General features: G+C 37.7%; 1 protein-coding gene across 3 annotated transcripts in view; it reads left to right on the forward strand.

Moving 5' to 3' along the window:
* RNF180 (ring finger protein 180) overlaps positions 1-13256 on the forward strand; it is an 83276-nt gene that overhangs the window by 62429 nt on the left and 7591 nt on the right. For all 3 annotated transcript variants that reach the window (XM_069777245.1, XM_069777247.1, XM_069777246.1), the window contains one exon: positions 812-937. In XM_069777245.1, coding sequence (XP_069633346.1) covers positions 812-937 — 126 coding nt within the window. The remainder of the gene's footprint in view (positions 1-811; positions 938-13256) is intronic.

Consider the following 13256-nt stretch of genomic DNA (forward strand, 5'->3'; position numbering starts at 1 on the left):
TAAGCCTTTTCAAAGATCTGTGAAGGGCCTAGTCTTTCTTTCTTTTAAGGTACAGAAGGAATTATGGTAACAGCTGCTATTACTAATATTTATCTGGAGCTATGGTGGTTTGAAGGGCCAAAATGGGGGGGGGTTGAAGTTTGCCTCATTAACTACTAGCTTGGCAACTCTGTTACCAGCAGATCATTTTTTTTCTGTGGTAGGAAAATATGGTGATTTTTAAATTGTTTTCCATTGTTGTATTGCTATGGGTAGGTTAGTTTTGAAGCTGGTTTCTTGAGATTAATAAGTTACGTCAACTCTTGCAATGTGTCATTAATCATTCTACAAATGTGTTCTTAATTCCTGTTAATCCACATTTTAAAAATCTCCAAAAAAATTTTCAGACTCTTCCCCTCTCCTTGCATTACTGACTGTTACTGAGTGATCGTGTTAAACAAAAAACAATATGAACTGAGAATTAATACCACAGTCAGTTTGATAGATGTAATTTTCATTCATAGAAGTCATCATAGTTTTGTAATTTCAATAGCATGATTTGTTATGTACTTCATTTTGCTAGAATTTGACATCATCTTTCCTAAATGCTTTGTTTCAGAGGAGCAGAATCAAAACAGCATGTTTAAGACTTGTTCTTGCTGTATCTGGAAATGCTTGGGTTTATGTGATTTTAAAACAATTTAAGAGGTGTTGTAATCAGAACAAGGATTATATGGTAGATAAGGCATTTCATGTTGTAGTATAAACATGTGCAAATTACTGCTATATTTACAGCATTGATCTATACATTTTTTCTCATTAATTATTGTAGAACTGAACAACTCTACCAAATCTTTTTTCCCTACGGAATATTTGAAGTTAAAAGAAAATTTTCAAAAATCAAATTCTGCAAAATGGCCTCTACCAAGCTGCAAGAAAGCCTTCAGAGTTTTTGAAGGTAAGTTTTTAAATTTTTCCCTAAACTTCACTCAGTCTTGCGTATAATATTTGAAAATAAGTCTCTAGCTAATACATGCCATAAGAAATCGGAGATGGATATTTATTGAAGTAGAGTTGAGTTAAATTCTCCAGGGTGACTCATACACAGTGCTCTGAATCTAAAGATAAACTGCAAATTGTAAAAAGACAATTTGTGTGTGTACCTTTTTATTTATTCTTAAATCTTTAATTTTGTGTGCATTATCAGGGTAATTGTATGTAGTTTCCTGTTTGGAAAAATTTGTGTCTGCATAGTGGGATAAAGAAAATTACTCTGGGAAAAAAGTTACTAGTTCTGAGTGTGGTCAATAAAGACTTCTCCAAAAACAATCAGAATCAGTCTTTTATGAGAGCAGTAATACAAAAAAGTTGGAATAATATCATATATATTTTTCTGTATTGCTTGTTTTATACATACAAAGTGGAGTAGAGGGTGTGGGTGTTTTTAGCTTTGTTTTCTGCTTATTATAGGAAGAAAGCTTAGTCCTCTTGTTGCTACTTTAACACTTAAACCTTTTCATGGTTATTAACTGGTTGTTAACTGATAAACATTTAAGTTGGACCACTGAAATGTGGGATTCACTGTTTACCCATGTTTCCCTGTTTTCAGTCTAATGGTCTTTCTTCACCAGGCCTCATCTATGTTTCCTTACGTAGTTACTTTCCGTAGTGCTGAGAGAGCTGGCAGATACATTTTTCCTGTTTGTAATAACAATATAGGTTGCTGCTAAAAGTATGTGGAAAAAATAAAACAGGACAAACTTTTTATATTCCTTTTGTGAGTCTACCCAGGCCCTTCTACAGGTCAAATCTGATACATTCTCATCCTCCACTTACTGAAAATAACAAGAAATGCTCCTACCTATCAAAAATGAGCAGACTAGAGAAGTTTGAGGACTGGTAGATCATTTTTTGTATTCCTGTTGGCAGCAAAAACAAAGATGAGTATTTCTTCTCTCTAACAGCAGCTAATGTAGTGCGGATGTTGATGCTGACCTTATTGGTTTATTTTAATACATTACTTTATGTATGTGACATAGTTCATTTATGTTCCATAGTGTCATATGGATTATGTATTTCATAAATATGAGAAGCTACCATGCTGAGCTTTGTACAAAACATAAATAATTGAAAATAAAAGGAAGATCTGGAGACATCATACAGCTTCAGTATTGTGCTACCTGAAAATTGGGCATATCGTTCCACAAAGGTAATTCAGAATGCTGGATTTACCTGTCTCTAAAGGATAGCCTAAAAGTCCCACACCGAATGAGAACTTGATTGGATCTAGTCAATAGGAAACCAGAACCACACAGCTGTCCAAAACATTGCCTTCTTAAATACCAGTGTTGCTGCCATGTCACTCTCTTCCGTGCTAGTTCTTTACTGATCTCATCTGTTTAGTGACTTAATAAAAAGCTATTGACTTCTGCATCAGTCAGGGATTGCAAGATACAGTGTTTTCAATGCCTGCTAGTACCAGTGGAAATTCCCACCACCTCAGTAGGTCACATCTGCCATGTCCTTTTATGTAATCATTCTCTAGAGAAAAGGGTGTGCAATTTCCTACTTATTTAAAAAAAAAAAAAAGAAATGTTGTGAAAGCTTTTAAAAATACCTGTTGATACATTTTTGTATCTCTCTGTCTTTAAAATTGGGGTGCAACACTTTAAAATCTACTTTCTTGAGTCAGGATTCTTGTTACCATGATTTCAGTTAGATATGCCATAAAGGAAGAATGTTAACAGCTGTGAAAATTTACAGCTATAAAATTACCTCAACTATGTTTTAAGTTCATACTTGTCTGTTTAAAAAGAAGAAAAAAGTGATATTGGTTTTCAAGTTTCTGATGCTGTGATCTACTGAAAAGAGAAACAAGATAGGTGTTACTGAAAATAGAAGGTGCAGCATTGATTTTAGCTATGAAGAGTAAAGCTGGAGTATAAGAACTCCCTCAGAATAATCCCTATATTGAGCTATTGTTTCCAAGTCCTATTATTCCATCCTTCCTTACTGCACTTTTTCTTTCAGTTAATTTCCTTACTTCCTCATTTCTTTTTTTTAAGTTGTTTGTTGCTTTGTCATACTACTCATGACTGCAGTTGTGGGACCGTGCAATGCTTCTTTACCAGAAGGCTTTCCATTTTTTTAGCCAGGACCCATCAGATTCTTCAGTATAGCTTGTAGAATCACAAAAAGCTAATTTGCACACATGCATTTCTCACAAGATGCATTTACAGTCTACAGTCTTCATAGTAAGTGAATTTTCTGCCTCAAGGAGACACACATTACTAGGAAGTGTTGTCTCTGAGCATCTGTTATGCCTATACTACACCAAGACAGAAAACACAGAATCCAGGCACTGATGTTTGAATGTGTCTTAGGTCAGCTGCACTGATGGCAACTTTGTCATTTTGCTGATTTGTCAGCGCTTGGGCCCTAACACTTGCACCCATTTTCCTTCCCCACAAGTCCTTTCAGCTCCAGCAGCTCACTGGTAAGAAACACAAGACTGATTTCTTGATTCCAAGGTTCCATTTTGGGTTCCACAGAGCAGCTGTGCTCTGACTAGCCTTCAAGCCTTCACTTAGGCACTTCGCCAAGCAGAAGTGAATCTGAAAGAAAAACAAAATAAAATGGAAGGGGAACTTTAAGGTACAAAGGTCAGTGCCACAGAGATGTCTTAAGCTTCAGCCCTGTTAGCACTGCCACTCTCTGTCCCTGCTGTTTTGCCAACAGTGTTAGTATAAAGCATTCTGTAAGTACCAATAGCTTTGTTTATCTTTTAAGCTGTTTTGCAGAGGCTATTCTTTAGAGACTTCTTCAGAGCCACAGTCCTATTGGAAAAGATATTTCATAGCCTTTTCCCAGTCCTGAAGACTGCATCCAGAGCTAGCCTGTTGTAGGAGAGTGATATACCTCTCAGAAATTATGGTTGCTCAGTCACCTCTATTGGTTCATCAGTGCATTGAAGGGAATCAAATTCTATCTAATCTGTATGTGTCATCAGGATTGCTTGTTTCCATTTTACAGTGATATTATAAGACTGCTGTACCAGGAATATTTATAGCTATAATTATGCAACAGCAAGGATTGTGATAGAATGGCTATGGCTAAAAAGCATACTGTAGCCTTTCCCCATATATTTCTTGACATGTCCCTGAATGGATGTTAGATTGGCATCTTGAGTTCTGCTTAGGGAACCAAGCGTTCGTACTGGCTGGTAAGACAAACTAAGAATGTTTTAGAACTCTTAGGCAGCCATGGTCCCCCAGCTGTACTGCAGGGACACAAATGAACTTGTAGGGAAGTTAGAGGTATTGTGCTTTTCACCCTGCAGCTTACAAATTCCAAAAGTCTTTTAAGAAGGTTGTTTTCTGAAGATGCTTGAAAAAACATAGCTGTGTTCAGGATAAGAAGGAAAGGCCTCTCATCCATTAATAGCTTGTTAAAAGATAGCAAACAAGGATGGAAATAAATTGTCGTGGTTTAACCCCAGCCAGCAACTAAGCACCACGCAGCCGCTCACTCACTCCCCCCCCATCCAGTGGGAGGGGGGAGAAAATCAGGAAAAGAAGTAAAACTCCTGGGTTGAGATAAGAACGATTTAATAGAACAGAAAAGAAGAAACTAATAATGATAATGATAACACTAATAAAATGACAACAGTAGTAATAAAAGGATTGAAATGTGCAAATGATGCGCAGGGCAATTGCTCACCACCCGCCGACCGACACCCAGCCAGTCCCCGAGCGGCGAATCCCTGCCCCCCCACTTCCCAGTTCCTAAACTAGATGGGACATCCCATGGTATGGAATACACTGTTGGCCAGTTTGGGTCAGGTGCCCTGGCTGGGCATGAGAAGCTGAAAAATCCTTGACTCTAGTCTAAACACTGCTGAGCAACAACTGAAAACATCAGTGTTATCAACATTCTTCACATACTGAACTCAAAACATAGCACTGTACCAGCTACTAGGAAGACAGTTAACTACATCCCAGCTGAAACCAGGACAAAATGATTCATCTTTCTCACTGGAGGGACATTAGCACTCTGGTCCTAGATGGGTATATGGTACAGTTTGTACTACCTAGCATATTTGTTACTAGAAATGGAGGTTATAACATTTCCTTGCAGTACTGAAATATTCAGGATGATAAAAATGAAAGTCAAGTGCAAGGAGTGGCATAAGACTGTCATGGTACTGAGTGATCTTCAGTAATGTTTACATTGTTTTCCTTTCATCACAAAAGGAGGTAGTAAACTGGAAGGGTACAGACAAGATAAATAAGAATGTCAGTTTTAAATTACTTCCTGATGAGGAATAAGTAAATAGACTAGAATGCTTCAGCCAAAACAAGAGATGACTAAAGAGGGAGAATGATAGAGGTAATTAAAATCATGAGAGCCGTGGCAGAAGTGAATGGGCTGCTGTTATTCACCATCTCATAATAAAAGAACTAGAGGACATTAAATGAAATTATCATTATCCCAGAGCATGGGTTCAAATTATGGCAGATTCTTGGAAGAAAAATGGAGTAAAGTGTATTAAACTCAAAGATACCACATTTGCCTGCGGAGATCCTTGAACTGCAAGTGCCTGTGAGCTGAGAGAGAATACCAGGAAAGTACTGCAATATGCTTGCCCTGTTCTTACGTTCTTTCCTTGCCATTCACCAATTCCTCATTGTTTGACTGTGTCAGAGAAAGAGTGATAGGATAGGAAGACCTTTAGTCTACTCTTAGTATGTCTGTTCTTATGAGATATCCTACAATTTGATGACAATGGTGTCTTCCATGACAATTTTAATTTAGGCATCATAAAAGGAGTTAATGTATTTATCAAATAAGATTACATAAATATCCATTATTTGCCCTCTAAAGACAATTGAGAACAATACATAATCCTAGTTAAACCACCCTAGGTAAACTTCGAATTACTAGCTTTTTGAAGTTGTAGTATTTCATCACAGAATTTGTTTAGAGCATAAAATATCTCTTGGTCTTAATTTTTTATGTTTTTTGTAAGATTCTGCTGAGACTAGTTCATGTTATGACAGGTCTCTGTGAACAGGTGGAAGCAATGATGCCTTCTGTCTTCATCACTGGCAGGAATTAGCAAGTATCTTTCGATGCATTTTAGTGGAAGTGGGGAATGATCCTTGCCAGCTATGCCAAATAGAGTGGCACAAGGATAGATTGTGGTGACTGAGAAATGACCAGTAAAATTGGTTATATTCCTAATCAGCTGTGAACTAATGATGTTTAGTAAAGGTTAGGTCAGACGTGCTTCCCCAGCATACTCCCCCGATCCATTTAGCGCTGAAATACACAGCACAGGAGAGCAGATTGTACTGAAGTAGCCCTTAAAGAGTCTCAACTCTGCTGGTGTAATCAAATCTTACCTTGAAAATTAAGTTTGCCTGGTGTTCAGTCCTTTGATTCAACACCTCACAGAAATCCCATTTACTATAAGAATAATGAAGAATTTTTGGCTGAGAATAGACTGTAGAGATATCAGGTGGCTTCATCACTATCAATGAGTTAATAGAGAATAAAGTAGGATGAACACGTACATTGTTTGTGCTACCTAATGTGCCCATGATTTCCGTTTCATGGATCTGTACCAGTGACACAGATAGATCGTGCCATTCCAAAGTTTGGACATGAATGTGAGTTCAGTTTCATCCTAGAGCACCTACTGGGTAGGAAACTGCTAAGATTTCTGGAGGAATATGGTACTTGCATAGCGTAATTATAAATAGTGAGGCAACATTTTTTTGGCAAGGCAGAGTTTTGGAGACCCTTAAAAGTGAAAACAAAAGCTGAAATTTTAATCTGGTGAAGGCCAGAAGAGGAAGCATGAAAGCACTCAAGGTGACATGTGAGAATAATAAGCAAGAAAAGGTGATTTTATTTTTATTAGATCAGAGCCAGATTAAGCATACCTTTGCAAAGAAATAAGAGATGAACAATCAGCAGAGTAAAGTCAGGCAATTTTTGTTGAATATCCTAGCTGAGTAGATAAAGATGGATGTTTTAAATTGTGTCAGAAAAATTCAGAGATAACCACCATTACACATTTAATGAAGGATTAAAGGAAGGACTTTTTAACAGTGTGTAAACATTTTTTATTGTTATTTTAAATAGCTTCTTTCTTGATAACCTTTTAAGTAAGTTCTCTCTGTGAAAATTTTAGTTTTCTGTTGAACATATATGAAGGCTTTTCAGACAGCTCTTTCCGTAAAACCTTGGTTAGCTTCCTAAAAACTGGTTAAGTACTGTCAGCATCAGAAATTTTTCAGTTCAGAAAAACTATGCCAGCTTTGTCAAGATATGTTCTTGTGCTTTGTATTTTTCATTCTCCAGAGGAATTAATATTTCTTTTGTTTGCTCAGATGGGAAGTAGGAATTTCTGGGGTTGACATTAGCTAAAGCTGAATATGAATTTGTTCGAAGAAAATGGCATGGCTCCAAGATAGGTAATTCACCAGTTTTTCTGGAGGAATTAAAGGAGGCATGTTTCCGGACAGCTAGATTTGCAAATAAACTAAATGCTTTGTGTCAATATACACAGCCTTGTCTTACAGAGGGGCGTGGTGAGGCCCTGGCATGCCTATCTTGCGTGTTCCCTCTGACCTTTCCTGTCAGACTGACCCTGTCTTAAGACAAGTAGAGGCAATTCATGAATTTATTTTTAAGAAAGTATTTGCATTACTCTGTTATCTTACAGTGTTCCACTAAAATTGGCTTAAAACAGTAAACCCTTAAGCACTGAAAGGCTTGTCGACAGCAGTGTATAACAAAACTCTGCAAAGTTCTTATTAAATGATCTTTAGTATTAAATTAGTACTTTTTTAACAAAATCTAGCAATCATGCAAGTCAAGAAATAAGCATCTAAACAGAATTGAGTGGTATGCTAAGTAACATTCACACTAGAGACAAGCATTGGTATGAGATCCTTTTTAATGCTATTTTATACTTATTCAGTCATCCTGAGCTATTATGTTAAGCCTACCTATAAATATCAATAGCTTCGCCTCTACATATTTTGTACGGTAGTAGTCCGAATAAATGGAACCTGAAGGGATGTAAGCAGTTAGGGAGGAATGGTAGGGAAAAATGAAGCTAGAGGGAGGTGATGCCATTACAGCAATATGATACAAAAGGGTGAAGGCTTTTATGATGATAATTTAGGAAGAGTTGCTGACAGCTGAAATACAGTATTTGATCAGCTAAGGAGGTGACAAATGTAAAGAAAACATAAACTTGCAACGTGGTTTGTAGAAATGTTCAGTGATAAAAAGTAGGAACAACAGAAGAAGGTGTTGATGAATAGGGTTCAAGACCATGGTAAGAGATACAGTGAAGAGACAGTGGAAGATAAATGGAAAATAGATTTTTTAAAAAAAAGTATATTTACAGAGTCAGAATATTCTGAATACTTTTTAAAATTAATTTTTCATATAGATTATTGATGCACATACCACAAAAAGTTAAATACTTCAGGTTGCTGTTTGAGATTTCCTGGTGGTTGTTGTTGTGTGCACTGTCATGGCAGGAGAGAAGTTGTCCGCAAGTTAAATTCACTGTTAAGATACAGTTTATCTACATGCAGGTGTGAACAAAAGTGATTACAAATCCCCATCTTAAAGGCAAATGCATGAAAATTACTGTAACTATAATATGTATGTCATCAATATACATGTAGAAAACTTACCTTTAAAATTAAAGGAAGACATTTTATGGTCTAGAATGTATGCAAGTTGTGCATTTAGATCCATGATATGCTCTCTCATGGAGACCATGCAGCTTCATTTCTCAGTATCAGTCATCAAGGCTATATGGATTGCAGTCAGAACAGGTGTGGTGAAGGGGAGGGCAGTTAAAGAAGCCAATGTTTCATTTATTCACAAAGCTAGTTTGCACTCTGAAAAACAAGGACGTGCATTACAATTACTGTATATTCTTTTTATTTCATCACCCTTAATTGAATTTTGAAATAAAGTGGTTTTAAAGTAGGAGAGTAGGTTTTGCTATAAATAATTTTGAAAAGCTGTTACATGATGTACTGCCTGTTTGATACTTAGTGTGTTATGGTTTAGGGGAAGAAAGAAAAAGCAAACAAATAATTCACTTGGTTACTTAAAAAAAAAAAACTGCTTGCAGACTGGCTGTCAAAATTCCTTCATGGCTTCCACAGTCAAATGACTTTTACATTGTGAAATGTGAGATTAATTACTTCTGGTTTAGTATGCATCCCCGCACTTAAACTAGCCAATTAGTTTGTATTTATGAGTATTGATAATTATAAAATAATCACAGTTGTTTGGACAGAGTATGTTTTCTAAGCTCATTCTGCCCTCCCACAGTCCTCTTGCTTCTTGAGTCTTTTACTTCCTGGAAAATAAACAGCCCAAGATAGAAAAAATGAGTTGTTCTCTTTTTGCTTTGAATTTATGAGAGGGACTGGGCACAATAGTAGTTGAATATGTCTCATAAAATTGATAAATAGATTTCATGTTTAATAAATCAGGGAAAATGTTAGTTATGCAAAACACTCAATGTAAAATGTGTATGCATGTATTTAATGTGGCTTTATGGATTTTGCCGTTCATTTTTAAAGCTTTCTCTTGTTTTTTTTTCCAATAGCCTGATTCTTTGATAAGATACACTAGCTAGCTTTATGGTTTGTGTTTTAATCAGTAAAAGCTGAATTAGTATTCTATAAAATAGTGAGAGGTAACTGCCTTCACACACTTTTATTTGGTTATTTACTTAATATTCAGAATGTCATTGTTAATTTATGGCAGACATATATTTATGTCTTAGAATTCAAACTAGTGGTAGGAACAGGAAAAAAAACTTCAATTATAAATAAACCTCACTGAAATCCAATAAGCTGTATTTGAATGGGGAAAAAAATCTCATCTTCATTTCCTATCCAGAGTAAAACTGTCAGATCTTTTTGTCATGTGTAAATATTTGTAGTGATGATTGAATGAAATTTACACTATTTCACAGAGGAAAAAAACTTAAAATGAGAAGTTGCCTCCTCTCTGTCCCAAAGGTGCTAACTGCAGTGATTAACAATAAACAGCCCAAAGAAATGCTGAATTCAAGTACAGATTTTATGTATTGATGTGTACTATATGGCCTTAAATCCTGAGCTTAATTTGGTTACGTATCCATGTAGAAAAAGTCAGAGAATAGCTAAAAAAAAAAAAAAAAGGAGTAGATCATCATATCTGTAATCTTGAAAATAATATGTAAAGTTACAGCAGTATGAAATAAATATTTGTAAGAACTGTGACTGCTGCAGGAACTTCTATGAATTATTTGGGGTATTTTTTTCTTCTTTTAATTGCTAAGTGATTTCTGATTCATTTGTGTATATTCTCTTCCCAGATCCATGTAGGATTTATGAAGTTTTAAGAGAGTAGAGATATAAGTGCCAATAGTTAGGCTGATACCTATCAGCAAAAAGCATTATTTACCTGGTGGTTGATTCTGTAGGACTGCAGTTTTTATAAGTATTTTGCTTCAACAGATGAAGTGTATGTGAGTTAGTGGCGTTACCACATTTGGGGATTTCTGCATAGTTTTGTCTGTAGCATGCTGTTCTTTTTCTTATGTCAAATGCCTTATGAAAGTCACAAAACAAAAAGCTTGCTGTAGGAGTGGGGAACAGTGGTTCCTAACCATTCTGCCTTATGAAAAGGAGTGCCCCTTGTGCAAATACATCTTGCGTCCTATATGAAACACTTCAGGACATGGCGTTTTCAGATTTTCACAGTAATCAGTTGCTTTTCCAGACCCTTTGTAGACAGTGTTCTTTGACATCTTGAAAAGCAGTTACTGTGTATTCCCCGCTAAATTGCCTGCATGCTGCTGCTTTGTTCATGTACAGAAGGACACTGTATTGTATGCACAGTGAGTTCAATAAATCACATTTTATACATGTGAGAATAACTACTTACACACAATTTACCTCTCTGGGACTGTCATAGATATCTACATTTAAACCAAAGCCCTGCAAAAGTCTTATAGCTAGTAAGACAGACATCATAGTGAATATAAAAATGGTTTCAGATAAGGATTATGTCCAGTTTCAGTACACTTTACATCCAGGTTTTCTAAAGCCCAACTGTTAGCAGAAAGTAGGGCTTGGATTTTGGTGAGGGAAAAGGAATGGAGAGATGTTTAGGCCATCATATAAGTTTAGTCATATGGTTATAAGGTGCTAGCAGCCAGTGGGAGCCCGCAGGGGAAATCACAAGGGCAAGAGCGGAGAAATATTCAGAGAGCAGAGAGAAGGTGAGAGGAAGATAGGAGTAGGATAGCGAGGGAGGTTTGGGAAGATGATTGGACTTTGCAATGAGAAAGGCCTTGAAAAGTGATGGTAGAAGTTTTACCATAGGAAAGCTGGAGATTCTGGTGTGCATGCTGGGGCAAGAGGAGTTTGGAATTTGAGGGCTCTCTCCAGAAAAAAAATGAGATTTTGACTTCTGAGACAATAGATGCGTGGAGCTGCAATATCTGAGGCAGGAGGGTAGGGAGGTTCAAGCTTTTCATGCAGGAGGAACAGAAAAGCTGAAACTCTGGATCTGAGAAGCATGGTGGTTGGGTTGAGTGGCCTTCGTTTGGGGAAGGAACTGGACGCTTTGGGGACTCAAGTTTGGTGGAGGGCTTGAGACTGAGAGCTTGTGACATGAGGTCCTGAGTCAATGGGACATGCTTGCAGGCATTCACACAGGATAAGTGCCATCCTCTCATAAACCTCTCAAGCAATATATGCTTTTTTCTTTGTTGGAAATACAGATCTCATAGCTCATTTTAACTGGGAAATCCTGCAATTTAGCTATTATATTAGCATAACCAGAGTATGATGCTGCATGATGTGCATATGGGAGAAGGCTAGTTTTTATGCAAGAAGTTTGGGATGATACCTTGTTTGTGAAGGCAGCATAAAAACACTGTATCCTTGAAAAAAGTACAGAATGCTGGGAAGTTTTTGGCCCATTTTTCCACATTGTCATCAGGTCTGCAGATGACACAAATTGGAGGACCAGCTGGTAGACTCACTGACAGGGCTTCTATTCAGAGAGATCAAGACAGACTGGAGAAGTGGGCTGAAACAGTAAAGCAGGTGCTTCAGCAGATAAGTCCCTTTCAGTAGGGCACGTAAAAAGAAAACCAGACCAAGACAGAAGATGGAAAAGACAATGTAAAAGAGCATCTAGCAAACTACATTGGATTGCTGTTGGAATCCCAGAGCAGTCTGGGTAGTTCAGAACATTCATATGTGGTTTGGAGAAGTGATGCTTATACACCTGAAAAAGTTTATTAGTGATACTAAATTATTCGTTTCACTGATGGTAGTAAATATGAACTTGACAGCTAACAGTTCTCTTGATCAGTGACCTCGAGGAGGCAAGAGAATGCACTCTCATCAGGTCTGCAGAGGACAACAGATTGGAGGACTGCTTGATAGACTTACCACCAGGGCTGCCATTCAGAGAGACCTAGATGGGTTGGAGAAATGTGCTGAAAGGAAACTTGTGAAATTCAACAAGGACAAATGCTGAGTCCTGCACCTGGGAAGGAAGAGCCCCTGGCAATGAGACAGGTTGGGCACTGACAGCCTGGGGTGCAGCCCTCTGGAAATGACTTGGTCATCCTAGAAGGCAAGCTGCGCATGAGCTGGCCATGTGCCCTGGCAGTGAAGAAGGCCAACAGCATCCTGGGCTTTATGAACAGGAGCGTGATCTATGAACAGCAGTAGATGAGGGAGGTTTTTATCCTCTGCTACTCAGCAGAGCATATCTAAAATACTGCAGTTTTGCACCCCCCCTTACCCCCCAATACATGAAAGACAGCAGTAAATTGGAGCAGGTTTAGCAGAGGGACATCAGGGTGCTCAGGGGCCTGGTGCACCTGCCCTGTGAGGAGGAGCTGATGGAACTGGCTTGTTCAGTCTGGAGAAGGGTAGGCTTTGGGGAGGATCTCCAGGCAGCCTTACCATACCTATAAAGAGACCACCAAGAGGACAGATTAGCTGTTCACAGTGGTGCATGGCAGGAGGATGAGTGATAATGGATATGAGAGGTTCAGACAGCAAGTAAGAAAAACACTTCCACTGTGAGGATAGTTAAGTGGTGAGCAGTTGCCCACAGAGGCTATGCAATCTCCATAATACATAAGATTCACTATGATGAGCTGTAAATTAGCTATTGCCACTTAAGAAAGATCTGGGTAATACTGTGATTAGTTTTCC

The sequence above is a fragment of the Haliaeetus albicilla genome, chromosome Z (genome assembly GCF_947461875.1).
Source record: "Haliaeetus albicilla chromosome Z, bHalAlb1.1, whole genome shotgun sequence".
NCBI lineage: Eukaryota > Metazoa > Chordata > Aves > Accipitriformes > Accipitridae > Haliaeetus > Haliaeetus albicilla.